Source organism: Cylas formicarius, unplaced genomic scaffold (genome assembly GCF_029955315.1).
Source record: "Cylas formicarius isolate icCylForm1 unplaced genomic scaffold, icCylForm1.1 PGA_scaffold_12__32_contigs__length_19106922, whole genome shotgun sequence".
Taxonomy (NCBI): domain Eukaryota; kingdom Metazoa; phylum Arthropoda; class Insecta; order Coleoptera; family Brentidae; genus Cylas; species Cylas formicarius.
This window is the reverse complement of record NW_026844225.1, coordinates 6,904,726-6,922,761: the sequence shown is the minus strand read 5'-3', so window position 1 is coordinate 6,922,761 and position 18,036 is coordinate 6,904,726. Positions and strand designations below refer to the sequence as shown.

Sequence of the window (18,036 nt, the reverse complement as noted above, 5' to 3'; positions counted from 1 at the left end):
ACTATTTTACCTTCTCCTCGTGAGTTACTGTGGCGCCCCCAGAAGACTCTGCGTCTCTAGGTTGCATTTCAAACACGATTCTAAATAATTTGTCAGCGGTTGTAGTCAAAAATCCTATTTCAGCGTTTGGATGAAGTCCATAAAGATATGGTGATTCAGACGGCAGTACTTCATCGATGTAATTGTGGTATCCTTGATAGTCTGTGTTGGGTGGTGCTGGAAAACCTGGAGCCAGCAGCAGCTCCCCATCCACCTACAATGTCGTTTGAGGTCTTTTGAGGTAAATTTAAACGGAAAGCCATACCAGATCCGGTTGTAAAATCTCTTCTAAGTATGTGTTGCACAATCTTCTATCCCAGTCATCAGTAATGTGACCTCCATACATAATTTCACCGAACAAATAGCGCAGGTCCTCCCATGGGACTTTCGAATTAGCTTCTAGATAGTTGTACAGTACAAAAACGCTAATCGTCAAGTCTCCAGCATTGAATGGATACATTTTGTTCCACCCTTGCGGTCCAAATTTTCTCCTTTCCGCTACTACTGCGTGGAAGTAACACAATGAGAACAGGATTACTTTAAATTCGGCCTCTTTTCCACATTGCTCCAACGTTTCCTGATTAAAATTCGACAATGCCTTGTGCAAATTTGCTTTCATGCCCGTGGGCGGTTCATTTGTAATTTTAATAGAAGATTCGAGAATACCCTAAAATAAATGATTAGCAGCTATTGATTCAATGTTCTACAATTTACTTGAGGGATTATATGACCAGCTGGTGAAGCAGCTGGTTCGGCGCTCATGAATACTCGGTATTCGGAGTGACCACCGAAAGCATAATGTTCTAAGTTTTTCTCGAGATTTGGTAACCACTTCTTAACCAAATGTATGTTTTGTAAGACAACCCAATGTCCATTTAATGCTGCCGTCTCCATAGCCTTTTCTGCTACGACTTCTTGACCTTGTCCCAGGGAAACATTGTGAAAATTTTGTTTTTCCAGAGTGAAGCCCAATTTTTCTCCCAAATCTTCTACGTCCTTCAGAGGATTTACTCCGGGTGATAAAATGAAGAATATCGGCGTCGAAGGACTTGTTTCTTCAAACGATTTGCTGAACTCTACTGTTTTATTTCCAACGTACTTAGTACCCAACTTTTCCTCGATAAACGCCCTGTGATTCAGTGATTCAAAGTAAGTCAATAAAGACAAATGTTTTATAAAACCTACATCATAGCATATAACATTCGGTCAGGCCTTAATGCTCTCATCATGCAAAGTCTCTGAAGAGCAGTCTTACTTTTCCATTCTTGGGGAAACTTTTCTCTTTCGGGAGTTTCGCATTCTACCAATTTTTTCCACCTTTTCGGAGAATTCTCTATATCTCGATCCAAGTTCCGAAATTCGTCCCTAGTTGCTAAACTACAGATACCACCCCAGCAGTGGTTGGATAAGAATTCGACTGGACTCGTGACGTGTGGCTTGATCGGAAATCTCAATAGAAAATCCAAATCTGCCGCGTTTATCTCGCGATTCATTAACAGGATCTGAAATCAGAACTGAGAATCTTTTAGTTAATTTTCGCGTAAGTCTGGACTACTTGAAACGTCATCTGCGAAGCAAATATCAGTTTGTCGCTTTCAAATAACCCTCTGGTTGTATACTGGAAAACGGAGAATGAAATACAGTCAATCAGATTACTAACTCTTCCAGATACTGTATCAGCGGGTTCTGCCTTCGCAATAGCTTTTTGGAAAACAACATTGAAAGCTTTCAAAGAAAATTGGTAAATTGGATTAATAGTATTCAACTCGTTAAGGATGAAGTAGAGCAAACTTGCTCTAGCAGCGGCTGGTCTATAAAATTCCCTAGCCTGGTCGATTTTAGTTGAAGTTATTCTAGCTTCTGCTACTTTTTGTTCGATATCGGCTGCTGTACGCTTAGTGGTTTCCAGGTTTTCCACTAGTGTAGTGTCGCCTAACAAATTTCCACCCGCTGAAGATAAACGAGACAGTAAATCATCTTCCAAACTTTTAAGCATTATTTTGAAGTCATTTTGTTGTTTGGTGAGGTCAGCCTGAAATTCAGCAATTATAAGAAGTCATTTGTTGTATATTGAATGAACCTTTAAGTCTTCCAAATCTGGCCGCTCAGCTTTTACCACCTCAGCGAGTAACTGGTCCTCAAGTCCATCTCTGGTGACGGTAAAATTGATTAAGGTGGCTTGAGCTTGCATTTCAGGCTTGTAATGAGGATTGGCGAGTTTGGTGTGTAAAATTAAGCGGAACATTGAGTTGTATTCGATTTCTTTGTCTCCAATTTTGACAGCTCTGAATCATAATGTTAGTACTAGAGTGTGGAATTATGCGTTTATGTGCATATTACTTTCCCTTTTTGATAAGATTTCTTCCCAGCAAGGTATCGAGAACTGGGTCGACGCTTTCCCCTATATTTTCCACCAAGACTGTAGCACCTTGTGTAATGGATTTCTCTATTACATCTAAGCAACCCTTCTGGCCTAATCTAATTACTTTTAAGCTATCTCCATATTTCTGTTTAATCCATTTGATTCCCTGAAGCTAAACACAGCACAGCGATTAAAATTATTTTAAGGTATTAGGAGGCTTACTTGGGGATCGATCATCAAAGGCCAGCGATCAGAACTGATCAAAATAGTGGCGTTTTCAGTCGACATCCTGTCACTTGGTAGACCTTCGTTATGCCATTTGGCGATTATAGTATCATCAGTTAGAAGCGATAGGGGATCGAGATTTTCTGTTAGAGGGACGCTAGGCTGAAATCATTACGTAATAATTTATATGAATTTAATATCGACTGAATATTTCCTACATCCAAAGTCTTTAAGAACGGCAACCACATTTTATGAAGTAAATCCTGTCTGTATTGCTTAGTAAAGCAGCCGACGTAGGAGATGAATGCTGTTGTTAGAAGTACATCGCCAGGCATCATTTTTCCATTTTCAACGAATCTGCAATGAATCGGGACTAATATATTACCGATATGATGTGTGAGATAAAAAATGCAAACACCCAGTAAATTCCAAGAAAACAAGTTAAGGTTTACCCGTATTAGCCTTGTGCCAATAATATGCTTGTATACTCCAGTAATCAGTAAAGAGCAAAGAGGACAACAGCTGGTATCACTGCAATGGTGTAATATTGATCATTCATGTTTCCTTTGAAATGAAATGTAATTCTGCCCTTTTCTGGCACAAATAAATTTAGCGTGCTTAACTCAATACGTTGACTCGACTCTAGACGTGAATATCCAGGTTGATGTAGTATACACTGATTTTGCTAAAGCATTTGACCGTGTGTGGCATGATGTTCTTCTGCGGAAGTTGTCGGGGTTTGGTCTCTCTGGGAATCTTCTGAGTTTCTCAAGTTCATATTTAAGCTCCCGGAAATATGTGTGGTTTACAGGGGTGCCTCTTCGGAGCCCTTTGCAGCTCACTCAGGGGTGCCGCAGGGTTCCAACCTTGGACCACTGTTCTTTGACAAATTCACTTAATCTTCTTTTTACCAATGATTATAAACTATTTCGAAAAATTCGATGTAGACAAGACTGTGAATTGTTGCAAAAGGACTTAAATGAAGTAATCAAATGGTCAGAAACAAATAAACCAAATTTCAATATCAGAAAATGTTGTATCACGACATTTAACAGAAGATCAAGTGCTATTATGTATCAATATAAAATGAAAGAAATTATAATAGAACGAAAAACAGAAATTAAGGATCTTGGTGTACTTTTTAATTCCGGATTAAAATTTATTAAACATATAGACAGCAAACAAAAAAAGGTTACAAAATGTTAGGCTTTGTGGTTCGAAATTCTTCGGGTTTTCAAAATAAGGAAACTCCGAATCTATTGTATAATGCATATGTTAGGAGTATTCTTGAATATTGTTCGATTATCTGGAGTCCGTACTATTCTGTACATAAAGACGAATTAGAAAAGATTCAGAAGAAATTTTTGAGGTACCTTTATTATAAGAAGTATGATATTTATTATTTTGATGTACCCTATGTCGTTTTAACTGAGGAGTTTGATGTTTGCACACTTGAAAAAAGAAGGAAAATTGCTGAAGCAATATTTTTGTGTAACACTTGAAAAAAGAAGGAAAATTGCTGAAGCAATATTTTTGTGTAAACTGGTTTATACTTCATCACTGTTTTCGTCTTGTGCAGGTTTATAGAATTATTATTTGGTAAGTTCATCTACCAGCCATGATACACATTGGGAAAAATTCCAGTTCGGCAAAGTTTAACTAAGGCATCCTTTTTGTTTTTGGATATTGGCAATGGTTCTGAGTAGCAATTTTTTTTAAATCTGATTTTTTCGTCGTACTACTGGTTTTACCCTTTCCTTTTCCTGTTACATTTTGAACTTTGTATTCTTCATCGTAATTATACCTGAACAATATTAAATTTTATGTTCCTTTTTCATATCAGAGTAATTGGATCTTCAGCCATTCTACTCTTTGAGCAATGATATCAGGAGAACTTTTTCGTTTTTTTTACATATAGACTTGAACAATTGCAAAATATCAACTTTCTTTTTCTTTCTTTCTGTAAAAATATATTACGTGTTGAACATTTTACTGTTACAAATTAAATTCTACAAAAATTTGGACTTGCCCACTTTCCCTTGTATACCGACGATATGTTTTACTCGTCACGCTTTTTTGAGCCACACTGTATACTTTTTAATAATTTTCAGTTGTACATGCTAATAATGTTTACAACTGTGTGTTTGTGTGTAGTTTTAAGATACTTGAAATTGTTGAAAGACTGATTAGAATTGAAAAGACCTCTGAAAAGAAGGCTATGCAGACCAGCAAAAATATTTTGGAAAGGAAATACCAACAGTATACAGAATGTTGATGAAGCTCGGATTAGAGCAAGTAGAAAACCGTTACGGAAAACCTTTTAATCCACAAATACTAAATTTACTGCAATAAATTTCTTTTCACATCCGATTCGTACCAGATTTTTGGCTCTCCGGTATTTGTCGCAATTATTTTTGAACGCATAATAATAGACAAACTACCTAAATTGACCTTAAACCCAGTGGTCCTACCTACATTTGATAAAAAGGGACAAATTTCAATGCCTATTGAATTCTCATAAATGAATGATCGCTTGCCCCGTTTGCTTTTGCATATGTGACGACAGCTTATTACACAGCACCATTTGCCATTATCAAAACTTACGGATTTTATGTAAGTAAAAAAATTTAGAAAATTAAATTAGAAAATCTGGAAATGTCATGTTGAAACAGATCTAGTTATTCAAAAATCACATTCTGTTTATTGAATTGTAAAAAATTGTGGATATTTTCTATAAATAGCATTTCATACCGTCGTAGACCTATTAGTATACCAAGAAATCCCTAGATGGCAATTTTAAAAACCAAAAATTGTCAAGGAATCTTGAATTATACTGGGCTTTGCATTTTTATATTACACGGTATGCTAATTATAGTATCTCACTTATTGACAGTTTCCGCCCAGCGCACATTTTCACTAGCGAGACCTCCAACTAGCCTATTGGCTAGAGCTATAGTTGCATTTGTAGCGTCAGCTTCCTGCTGGCATAGTAGTTTCTCCTGAGTCGCTTTTTCGAAATCCGCGGTTAATTTTGCAAGTTGCAACTCCAGCGACTACAAAGAGCTCGTTAAGGAATTCAGTGGCTCACACCCAGGCGAATTTGGGAAAAATCTAGGCCAAAAATCCGGCGCCAACGGACTTTGAAGCCTTTTTCCACTATTATTTCACTCGTTCTGTAATTAAAGCAGATATAATTTAAAAAAAAAATCTTGTGACTTCCCGCTGCCGCTGACACACATGACCATTACCCATTCTGTTGAGAATATTACCAAAATTTTGAGCCAACCACTTACCACTTCGAACTGTAATAAATGCAGCTATTTTAAATTATCATTAAGTCTCTCTCAATTTTACTAATATAAAGCTACCTATTTAAGGTAATAATCTTCCTCCTCACTTTTTAATAACTTCTGTTGGATACTGCCAGAATTTTTAAGCGGAATTGTTTTTCATGTTTTGTTCTATCGAAAACATTTGTATTTCGTGGTTCCTGAGCAATTGGATTAATGAAATATAATTTCAGATCTAGCAAAAAGAATTTTGTGGCTTATTATATACCAAAGCTCTGTATTTACCTCGCAACCACTGGATATACTTTGCAAATTATTTTTGAATCTAACTATCAAATCTTCATCACTCCCGTTATTCTTGCTGAAATATCCGACTAGCAAACCTCATTTTTAAAAAAAAACAAAATTCTTTTTCTTCTTTAGTTTAGTTTTAGTTTTTATTTCTAAGGCAATTTATTTAAATTATATTTCAGAAGTACTAGGAATTTGTATCCAAATCAAAAAAATATAAAAGATAAAAATAAGTACAACAAAATTGCCTAAGAAAGAATAAACTAAACCTATTTATCAAAATTAAACAATTTTTTTTTGAAAAAATATTTCAAGCAAGACCGGGCCGGGCGGATATGCGCGGAAGTAACAAATTTTTCTCTAAAGAAATAGTGAAGACCAGCTTTATTGAACAATTCTGGAACTATATTGAATTAAAACTGACAGCTTCTAAACCATTGTACAGGGTGGCCGATTTAAGAGTAGCCTTATCTCCATATCTATGAGTCTTATAAAGTAAAAATTTGATTACAAAAGTTGTCTCCTGCAAAATGATTTTTTTTGTATTAAACTGACCACCCAGTACATGTTTAGATTTATAGAAACTAAATCATAAAAAACATAGCTATGTCAACCAGTAACTAGGGCAGGGTACAATAGCGCAAAATTTCTGATTTGTGGCCAAGATTTCCGAAAAATTCGGCGAAAAAACTCACTGCGACTTTATTTTTGATGCTATTGAGCTTATCTCGAGCCGCTGCCAATTCCGCATTGGCCGCCGCAAGAGCTTTTCTTTTAGGTTCCACGTCACAGTAAACTTCATAAAACTTGATAATATTTATCACCCAAGCACATAGGCCAGCCGCAGCTGTCGATTTAGACCTTACAAACTCGGGCTCAAACTCAGCGTCTTTCAGATAGGGCTCGATGGCTTTTATGATCTCCGGGTGAATATTTTCTTTGTCGTAATTGATAAGGGAGTCTAAAAATGCGTCCACTTTTGCCATTACCAGCTTTGCGGATTTCCAGCTTCGGTCTTTGGGTATCTTGGCCGCTGGTGCCAGTAATACCATCACAGCGGCAGTTACGTTGGTCACTGCACCCGGAGGCGATCCAAAAGACTTCAACTCAGTCAAATTCGCTTTATTTAAAGTATTCAGCGCTTCCTGGGCCGCGATTAAAGCAGGCTCCGCTTTTAGAAGATCCTCCTCGCAATCTTTTTGCTTCTTGGCTACTTCTTCGGCTATCATCGCTACCTTTTCTTCCTCTTCGTCAGCCAATTTTTTCTCAATCGACACCTTTTCGGTTTCTATACCGACGATTTCAATTAGCGAATCAGCAGCGTCGTTTTTCTCTTTGAGTTCGATTTCTTGTAAAGCCAATTTTTTTTTCAACTCGTCAACTTGCTCCGCCGTATTTTTGAGTTTGTCCAAACCGTTCTCCAAGCGTTCTACTTTTGACGACAGTTCTTTTGATTTTTGCCGCAACAATTTCGCGTACAAGTTAATTTGCTCGAGATACGACTTCGGCGTGGTGTAATTATACCTTCTCTCGTTTTGCAAGTAAATTTTTGACGTGACATTGACGGAAGTATGGGCATAAGCCATGAACTTTGACGCGGCTTCTCGCAAATCATCCGGCAACACTTCTAGCTCTTGCAAAAACCGCAACGAGACTGATACGAGCGCCTCTTGCGGCCATTCGTGGAACCAATTAATTTGTGTGCAATTGATTATGGCCGGGAACTTTCTGGATCGTATTCGTAAAGTGGATCCGACGGGGGAAAAACACAGTACCAATTTGAGTTGTTTTCGCACCCGATCTATGAAAAATTTCCAGCAGTTTTCTCTGGTGTCCAACATTCCCGCACCTTTCACTTCGTTCCTCACTCCGGCGATTATGTTTTCCACTTCGTCGTCTGGAAACATGTCCGATACTTCTCCAGTTGCCAACATATCGTTTATAAGAACCAAAAATTGCTCGTTGGGCACTTGCGCGTCGGTCATAAGGAACATAATGCCTACGTTTTTCAAGCCGGATTTTAGATATAACGAGAATAGTTCGTGTTTGAGGTCCGTGACCCCATAGCCTTTTTTGAGTTGAATCTGACATACTTCTAGAGACGATATGAAGGCGGCAAGGCGTGCTAGCGATTGTTTACCACTTCCTCCTACACCTACGAGAAGGGCACTACCTCTAGGCGATTCTAGGATTCTGTTAATTCGGCACACGTGCATCATTGCATCTTCAAAGAGAACTAAATTCATTGCTGCCACGAGATCGTTGTAGCTAGACATTGCTTCGTTTAAAAGCTTCTGCAATGTGGACCATTCTATCAAGGGCATATATTTGGGTTCTCCAATACCTCCAGCGAAATGACAATATATTATGGGTTTTTCAAATACCACCGATTCATCGATTTCCTAAAATCATATACTGTAAATTAATACATTCTTCCCCTGGTCTCTGGTTACCTGAGGCTTACAACTCGATTAAGATTTGCTAAGAATTTTCTAAGATGCTGATTTAAAAAAAAAAAAGCGAATCTGGAAGTGTGAAAATGCTGGAAATTGTTTTTCAGGTTCTGAAGGGACCCCCAGATGAGTTCATTGCCATCTTCAATTTTAAAACCCGTTCTATGCAAAATGTTCTTACATTAAAGATACTTAGAATGAACTCTACTTTAAAGCTAGGACAAATTCAAATCTTTTTTGTTAGATGTTGTTTTGACTCTATCGCAAAAAAAAGTTTTTATCACAATCTCCGTAATTAAGAATGAATATTTATGTTAGAGGAGATGATTTAATTTTTTATGGGTTTCTACTTGCTACTTAAAGCGTCAGTAATTAATAAACTTATTTAGTCGATGAGTTAGATTTATATCGATGAGTGACTAAACCTAATTTTTTATAAAAAAAAGTGATAATACCCAATATTTGAAAACAAAGGACATTACAACGTATTAAAATAAGCAACGAACTTTTAATTCAATAACAACCCAAAATTCTACTTCATTTAAAATTTAAATTCTTTTAATTATTTTTATTCATTGTATTTGCATTTTTTTTTCCTGAATTTTTCTTTCTCTCTTAATTTAAGTTGCAGTATCTATCACACACAACATGATCGATAATGCTTCTTGGCGCATTATTTATTAATTAAATCTATGTAGTTAGTTACCTCACTATCTTAAAGCAGCAAATTGATATGAAGATCCCTATAAAAAAAATTCCTTTATTGATTCTCAAACTCTGTGTTTATGAAAAGATGGAGGCGTATAAGCGACGCTTAGTTTTAAATTTTGTTCCCCCAAACTTTCGAACATATTGTTCGTTTTTATGTAGTCCAGCTGTCTTATATATATTTCAAGATTTGTTGTAGTAAGATCTGGATTTAAGAAAAGTCTTGTTATCCGTAGAAAAATGTAGATTTTTGCTATTAAGTTGTAGTATCTTCTTAGTTTTTAACTAATCATTAGACTAACACAACTAGGCTATACAAAGAACTAAATATCTTTATTGAGTTAAAGCACTAAATAATAGACGTAAATCTAATGTATCAATAATTTTATCAATTGAAGTGCATAATTATGAGAATTATATACCACATATATCAGAATAACCAATATAGGACTGCAAAATCCTGCATTCATGATTTACCTGCAAATAAATTGAGTTTCTTTGTAAAAAATATTTTTATATTTATATAAATTTTATACCCACACTGTACCTTAGCTACTCAAAGTTACTTTTCTTGAGGAGCTTTAAGCACTGCTTAGAGATATTAATCAAAACTGTGAGAATAAATTAAATTGAATTGAATTAAATATATCAATTCTATCAACGTGGCAAAGCGTCCTTAACCTTTTGCAAGGTTTTACGAATCAGAAAGTAGCGGAACCTAAAGTTTCTTTAAAAAAGTGTTTTTTTTAAATAACTAATAAATACACTAAGGTACTAAGAAGTTATGGTTGTTTTTATTTAACTGGAATTCTAAAATTTAATGCAAAAATATTTGTTTAAAATTTTTATTTTATTATTATTTATTATTTAGTTTTTGAAACACCCTGCATGTAATCTGCAATCTAGCAATTATTCGTCCAGTGTTGTTTGGTTTTGCTTAGTTGTGTATTGTTGGAAATGAAAGCAGTACGTAAATTCCAAGTCAAATATTGATATCGACTGCAATACCTCAAAATTTTTCTTGAAAACGTCCAATTGCAATTTCGAAAACGCATCGATGTCCTTTTCTTCGGTTAGTTTATCGCCATAAACCCTTTGGGATTCGTGCACCCATAGCCTCACTAAGTCTGAGGGTTGCGTGAGACAATCGTTAGTGCTGAACAATAAACCCTAAAATAGGTACGAATAGATTTTCTTATGGAACTTATCACAATGAGGCTGCTGCGAACATAATACCATATTCCTCCTGATAAAAAAAAAATTAAGTCAAAAAAGTTTTTTAAATGTATTTTTGTTATTAGAGATATGAGTGAATTAAATGACACTATATTCCGGGATATCATCCGTTCGCTCGTTGAACTCCGACTGGAATCCTGCGGACGTTTCGCCAAAATCTCACTTGGCAGCTTCAATGCTCGCGCTCCGAAAACACTTCGAAGTGAGTGTTCGAAGTGTTTTCGGAAAGTTGAATAATTTCAAAACAAAGTCAAAACAAAATATAAGAATAGGGCATTTCCTTTAAAAAAAATGTATGTTTTAATAGTCACGCGTTTTTGAGGCACCCTGTATACTTTACAATAATTTTAAATAGTGTATTCCAACAATCTATACAACTTTTGTATTGACCATTTTCTCATAACTTTTGAAACCAACCCAGAAGAATTGTAAGTTGTTTTATAGTGTCGTGTGCTTTGAAAAATATTAAATATTAAAAAAATAAAATAAATTAAATATATAGCGTGTTCCTTTGATACGCTCCTAATATAAAGATAGATAGATAGATAGATAAGACAGAGAAGAGACGATACAACTTTTATGTCTATCCCCTTTCGTAAACTCTGTAGGCGGGCGTCAAACTCGGAAGGAAAAGGTCTCTTAAGTTGGACTATGTTCGCAGTAGCCTGAACCTCACGTAAGGCCGGTTACCTGAAAAATGTTCGACATATCCCTTAAATTAAATATATAGTGAAACTTTATCGCCGTCGGTAAAAATATTTGCGATATTTTATGATGCAGGGCTACAGATGCCGCGACTGTATTTTCACACAATTTAACAACGGTCGAAGAGAACTTGTATTCGGAGTTTGTCAAATGGGTCCCCAATATAGCTTGATATATAGTTGTCAAAGCTTCCGTGCCCGGAAAGCTAATAGCAAAAACGTAAAAATGTCTTTGAAGTCTTGGATTAATGAAAAAGCTGCCTGCCGTTGGGTTCATACAGGACACGTATTGACAGTTGTGGATGTCCTTTAAAGTCAATCTATTCCTGTCATACCAGTGGTTATAATCTAAGTGTTGTCTTATCAACGTATGGGGTTGCACTGTGCCATAAGTGTCTACTTCAGGCATGTTCATGTCATCTATGAAGTAAATTAAAATTTTATTTCCTGGTGGGCCGTAATTTCTTCCCGCTTTTTTCTCTAGAGGCTTCTCCAATATCTTCTGCAACATCTCCGATGTTGTATAAAAATTGAACGGAATATTCGCAATCGCGTAATTTTCCGATAAGTTTATTAATTTTTCTCTGACTAATACCGTTTTACCACAACCCGCGTTTCCTACTAACATAATGGGGTGACGCTTATTCATCAGCAAATCGAGAAAGTATCGAATTCTGATCGATTCTGCAGTATGGACGAGCACTGCCTACAATATGCATTGCGGTTTGTGTCATGTTACATCGAAGCATCTGTTTTTTTGATGAAATACTAACATTAAAATCGCTTAGTTTAAATCGCGCGCCCTGTATATTAAGTGCTTTGCTGCGTTTTGTAGTAATTTTGAGAGGTCTTAGGTGAAGTATACACCAACGACTTCAACGAATTAATAAAATTCTGTACATTTTTTGGTTACCACTCATATTCAATGTTCTGTATTCGGGGTCATAATGTTTAAATATTTCATGAAATACAACGGCATCATTAAGCAGGATATTTTATTTGGAAACTAACCGCAACGGAGTTTAACTTTTGGAAAATTTAATGCATATGCATACAGAATATTCTTAATAGAGAAATTTTTTTATAATGAAAATTTTAAGCACTTTTAATTAAAAAATGGATTAAAAATCAACAGTAAGAGATAAATTGATGAAATTTTCAGCGTCCATAGTCCAATGTCTATATTTTAAGAATATATTAACGACTTAAAATTATTTGTTTATTTTTTATTTATTTATTTATAAAAATGAAAATTTAAGTGATTTCTTGGTAAAAAAAAACGTTTTTTTATCGGTCACATGCTTTACACATTTAAGTTTAAGATTTCTGAAGAAAATTTCACTGCTCGTCGTTAGTTTAAACAAAATGAATTTATTTGTGACAGCGCGAAGGGCGCCGAGCGTCTCGAACTGCATTGAAGGTTTTATCAGTGATAATTTAAAATAATAATACAAAACATTATTATAAAACAAATTTTATTATTATTTAAGTTATTTTATTATAATTATTACTAATAAAATTGTATTTTTTTTAACAATATTAACAATCATAACATACTGAAAAGAACAAACAAGCTTAAATAATTAAATTGTAAATTTGTTGTCAGTAATTTTTATTTTTTTTTAAACTTATTTTTTTAAAAAAATAAATACTTTTTCGTCCTCCGAAACTAGAATGCAGTCTAGTGAAAAATTTTCGAATGGCTTGTAATAATGAAATTGGCGAGTATTTTTTATTGTAGTTAAGCGTTCAAATCGTAGTTGGTATTTTTTTTAAAAGAACTGAAATCAGGAAAGTGGGGTTGTTATGTGGTTGTTTTTATCACTTTGGAGATTAGCACGATAAGATTGTCTTTTTACGTTCCCTGCTAAGCCATCACACGCTGCTTTGTCAGGAGATGTAGCGAAAACAGTAAAATCAGCATCAACACCAAAATCATTTTCATGATTAACTAATTTTTCAAAATTATATTTAAATAATAATTGAAACTAATTTTTTAATCACATAGTTTCATAATTCACTCGGCCCATTTTAAGTTAAAAATTATAATACTAAAATATTAACTAAAAAAACACAATTCAACAACACTTCAGCTTTTATTTTTAATAATTATTTCATGCTTTGCGTCACGAATAGACATTAAGGACTTCTAAAATGATTTTGTTATTTACTAGGATACGCGAAAAACAAATGAAAATCGTAACGGAGCGGTTTTTCTTTTGTTAACAGAGGGTTGTTGATGGAGGGTTGACTAGTAAATTTAAAAATAATAATTTACTAAATTACCTAGAAAAAATAAATATAGACTATAAAGGCCTTAAAACTTTAAAGTCGTTTATTTTTTTTTAAATTTACACTGTTTGGTAAAAATAATTTAATAAAATGATAGTATTCTTTAGAATATTGTTAAAAAAAATAAAATTTTATTAATAATAATTATAATAAAATAACATAAATAATAATAAAATTGTATTATTATTTTAAATTATCACTGATAAAATTTTCAATGCAGTTCGAGACGCTCGGCAGCGCGGCGCTTCCACAGCACTCGGCGCCCGGCGCGCTGTCATAAATAAATTCATTTTGTTTAAACTAATAACGAGCAGTGCAGTTTTCTTCCTGAATCTTAAACTTAAATGGATAAAGCATGTGAACGATAAAAAAACAAGATTTTTTTACCAAGAAATCAGTTAAATTTTCATATAGACATTTGACCATGAATGCCGAAAATTTCATAAATTTATCTCTTACGGTTGATTTCAATCCATTTTTCAATTAAAAATGCTTAAAATTTTCATTAAAAAAAAATGTTGTTAAAATGAAAATTTTAAAAAATCGTTTGGGCGATCAATTTTCCATCACAAGTACTTTTAAAAAATATATTTAAATATTAAATTTTTATGATCAAGTGGTAAATGAGGACTCCACTTGGCGTGATCTTACTCAGAGCTTTTTTTGACACCTCTATAACCCGAAATTTCTTGAGTGGATTTTTTGGAGTTTTCAAAAACTGCTTAAGATATATTTAGTTGATTTTCGTTCATTACATACAGTTCGAAGACTTTGCTTTCTACTGTATTTACATTTTAAAAACCCTGTCTGTAAGTTAATTTTTGAAAAATTTTATGCCTAGTTCGCAGTTACCCCATATGCTTTCCAGATAAGAATCTTACGAAAAATGAAATAAATAGCATTTAATGACTGCATTATGACTGTGGAACCAAAACATCGAATCTGATAGGTCAGTTTTTTACTTATTTTCATAATATTGAAATGCTTCCCTGCTTTATCGTAATTCTAAAAAAAAAGCCTTAATAGGTGTTCTATAAAGTGGAGAAACAGATATTTTATAAATATTCTCAATTATAGAAAGGATTTTTTACGATTCCTCTAAGACGTTTTTTGTATGTTATTGTTTTTAAATTTTCATAAGACTGATGACTTATGCGGAAAAAATAGAAAATTCAAAAATAAACATGTTTTCCTGTGATTCTGCATAGAACCACTTTTATCAAAATGCTATACAAATGTTTAAAAATTAAGTAGCTTACAGCAACAAAATTCGAAAAGAGGTTGGTATATTTCGATAATAAACTGGAAAGCATATAGTCAATTTGGGCTTAAATTACAGGAAAAATTAACAGAAATCCTGCAGGCTTTCCAGAAGATTCCAAAAAGTTTGTAAATTACTATAATAGACACTTAATAACTGTAATGTCAAACTTTTGGGATTCGGAAGCTCATATTCTTTTTAAAAACTATGTAAAGGAAAATACTCAGTAAATACCTTTAGTTTCTATGACACGAAATGGGTTACCGGGAAACTTTAAACAACATATGTAGCAGCGGTTATGACCATAGCTACCATAATAAAATTCCAGATGTCATCAAATGTCAACTATTTTCTGCCTCTCAACATGCCTATTTGATTAGTAAATCAAATGACATTGCTATTTTTCAATTTAGCAAAGTAATTTGAGTAAAAAACATCGGTGATAAAGGATCTTATTACAATATATATTATAAGTTTCTTATTACAATATATATTCATAAATTTTAAGAAAGCTATCTGGGAAATGTTAGAGAGACTAGAATCGTATCCATTTGATGAATACTTTGGTTAATTATGTTGATTAATCATCGTTGTTTGATGTTATTTTATTTGCACTTTCTTTATTATTATTATTAACCTCCTATATCTTTCAATCTGCTGTCCTTGTAATATTATAAATAGACCTGAATAAAGTCAAATGCATTACTTAGTGGTACATTTATATTTTAAACTTACTAACTAACCAAAAAATAACCCTGAAGACTTTGAACTAGCAAATAAATATAAAATGATTATTTATAAAATACAACTAACTAATTAGTTGAATACACAATTTAACACTTTTTTATAAATTATAACTCAAATTTCCACATACTTACCGCACTCACGTCTTCAAAAAAGTTTGCTATACAATTCCGATTTCTTCCATTATCGTAGTAGAATGTTGAGAAATATAAACAAAAATTCCCTAGTTTTGTTATTTAGTAATAACTACAACGTATTTTTGAGCAAACGGTGAATTATTTGAATTTAAAATGTAAATATACCACTTTTATTTTATCTGTAATGAATGAAATACCCCGTATAATTGAAAATATTTTTAAAATGTTTCGATTGTTTGCACCTGCTAATTAAAAAAAAATTAAACAATAATAAATAAGAATTTAACACACCTGAAGAGGCGTATCGTGGTCCATTTCAAATTTGCCCAGTTTTTCGGTCCATGGAATAAATTGTTTAGTTTCGTCGTCAATGTAGTAATCAAACACCGTGCCAACTGAAGGGAATTTCACCGTCTTAAACTCATTTACCCACCATTTCGTAAATTCCACTCTATAGTCGGTGGCCTGCAAAAACCATGCTTTACTTCATGTTACTAGTGTGACAGATCATTGATGTACTTGTTCCTGAAACATGGCAGATCCAAATGCCCAAACACAACAGAAGACGAAATATAATTCGTACCAATCTTTAGGACACTCTGGAGGGGTATTTTGCAGGGTTAAAACGCATTCTAATAAATTACATAACATTTGAATATGGGAAGTCTCTGGTACGGGTGTAATTTTTTTAAATCTCGTACGAACGTTTTCCAAACATACTGGTATATATTTATCGAACAGCATTATTAAGTTTGACTTCTCAGCGCCATTTTCTCGCGACTCAATCCAGCTGGTAACGTAGCTACGATAAAATGAACATGTTGAAGTAAATAACATATAATACACACACGTACACATTGAGTTTGTAGTAAAATCCGAATTATTAGTGACATCATCGACTCCTAAGCAAAAACATAATATATAAATAAGTTTCTTTTGGTAATTTGTTATATTCTGGCTTCTACCTTCACATACAAAAACTATTTTTACGTTCTTTATGAACAGGAAAACCTAGTAAAGGTTTAAACTACACAATGACGTCAGTAATGACGTCATTCTGTAGTTTTCTAATAATATGGCATCACCATACCTATTCTGACTGCCGTCATTATTGTAGAAAACAAACTTGATTACTCAGCATTCGTTTTTTAACAGGTTTTATTTTATACTTGAATGTTACTAAGATTTTTGATGTCAAATGTTATTTTCATATTTGATGGTCTGATGTGGTTAGGAATATTATATTCATCTTCACATTTAGTTATTTTACATTTAAGAAAAAAGGCATTAGCCTTTTGATTCTGGATTCTTCCAGAGACAAGAAAGCATAACATCTTTATTTAAGCTGTTTTTGTAAAGCTGTGGATTTGACTGATAATAAGATTTTTGTAGGCCCATTATGTTTGAAAAAATTTAGGTTTGAATTCATGTAATCCACCCCCTAAGGTCATTTTAAAGTTATTGTTACTAATAAGGGCCACCTCCATACTTGCAAACACACTCTAATGAGCTCAGGTCAAAGTTGCTTAAATGCACTCATACTTCTTAAATATTATATTATTAGACATAGAGGTTCATATACATGAACAAGCAAATTGTGTTATTTTATATAGTATATATGTATAAAACATTTTCTTATATACGTTTGATTTCCTTTTAGAAGTAACAAGTAACTTTCAACGTTTAAAATAATTTTTTTTTTTTTCAAATGGAAACATCTCATTTTTGTAGTTTTAGCTTATTCCGCTCTAAAAAAAGGTTCCATTGTAATGGATTCAGAAGTATGGTAATAAAAAACAATCGGCCGTTACCCAAAGGTCACCGTTTTAGCTTGGTGTAATTTTGAAAATCAATGGTTGACAATTTTATGCGACCTAGCTTAGTCATTTTTGTTGCGGTTATTTTAACATAAAAAGACGGTTATTTCAAGTCTATAAAAAAAAGAAAATAACAAATAAATGCTAATCTTAAATTTAAAAAATAATATTTTATTTTCAATATTCAGAAAAGAAATAAAAATGAGATTTTATCTGTAATTTTTTGGGAAATGTTTTTGACAAATTTAGTTAAATTTTTAGAAATAAAACAAATTTACAAACTCTTATGCTAATAACTTAATATGTTTGCTAATATTTCTAGACCAAGTCACCATTTTTTTAATACCGAATACGATAAAATAACTGTTAACGATTGTTTCATTAAAATTGTTGGGGTTAGTTTTCTGCCACCCTGTATTTACTTATTTTTAACATATCAACACATACCACTAAAGTAGAACTCCTTCCAATAGGAAA

The 18,036-nt window shown here is 33.4% G+C and overlaps 1 protein-coding gene across 1 annotated transcript in view; it reads right to left on the bottom strand.

Moving 5' to 3' along the window:
• LOC132695574 (dynein beta chain, ciliary) overlaps positions 1-18,036 on the bottom strand; it is a 42,492-nt gene that overhangs the window by 1,656 nt on the left and 22,800 nt on the right. The window contains exons 22-36 of the mRNA XM_060659897.1: positions 16,262-16,544; positions 16,034-16,207; positions 11,295-12,014; positions 10,377-10,538; positions 6,903-8,609; positions 5,510-5,679; positions 2,845-2,983; positions 2,624-2,788; positions 2,380-2,573; positions 2,120-2,324; positions 1,595-2,071; positions 1,225-1,541; positions 754-1,168; positions 305-706; positions 11-253 (exon numbers count right to left, since the gene is read on the bottom strand). Coding sequence (XP_060515880.1) covers positions 11-253; positions 305-706; positions 754-1,168; positions 1,225-1,541; positions 1,595-2,071; positions 2,120-2,324; positions 2,380-2,573; positions 2,624-2,788; positions 2,845-2,983; positions 5,510-5,679; positions 6,903-8,609; positions 10,377-10,538; positions 11,295-12,014; positions 16,034-16,207; positions 16,262-16,544 — 5,773 coding nt within the window. The remainder of the gene's footprint in view (positions 1-10; positions 254-304; positions 707-753; positions 1,169-1,224; positions 1,542-1,594; positions 2,072-2,119; positions 2,325-2,379; positions 2,574-2,623; positions 2,789-2,844; positions 2,984-5,509; positions 5,680-6,902; positions 8,610-10,376; positions 10,539-11,294; positions 12,015-16,033; positions 16,208-16,261; positions 16,545-18,036) is intronic.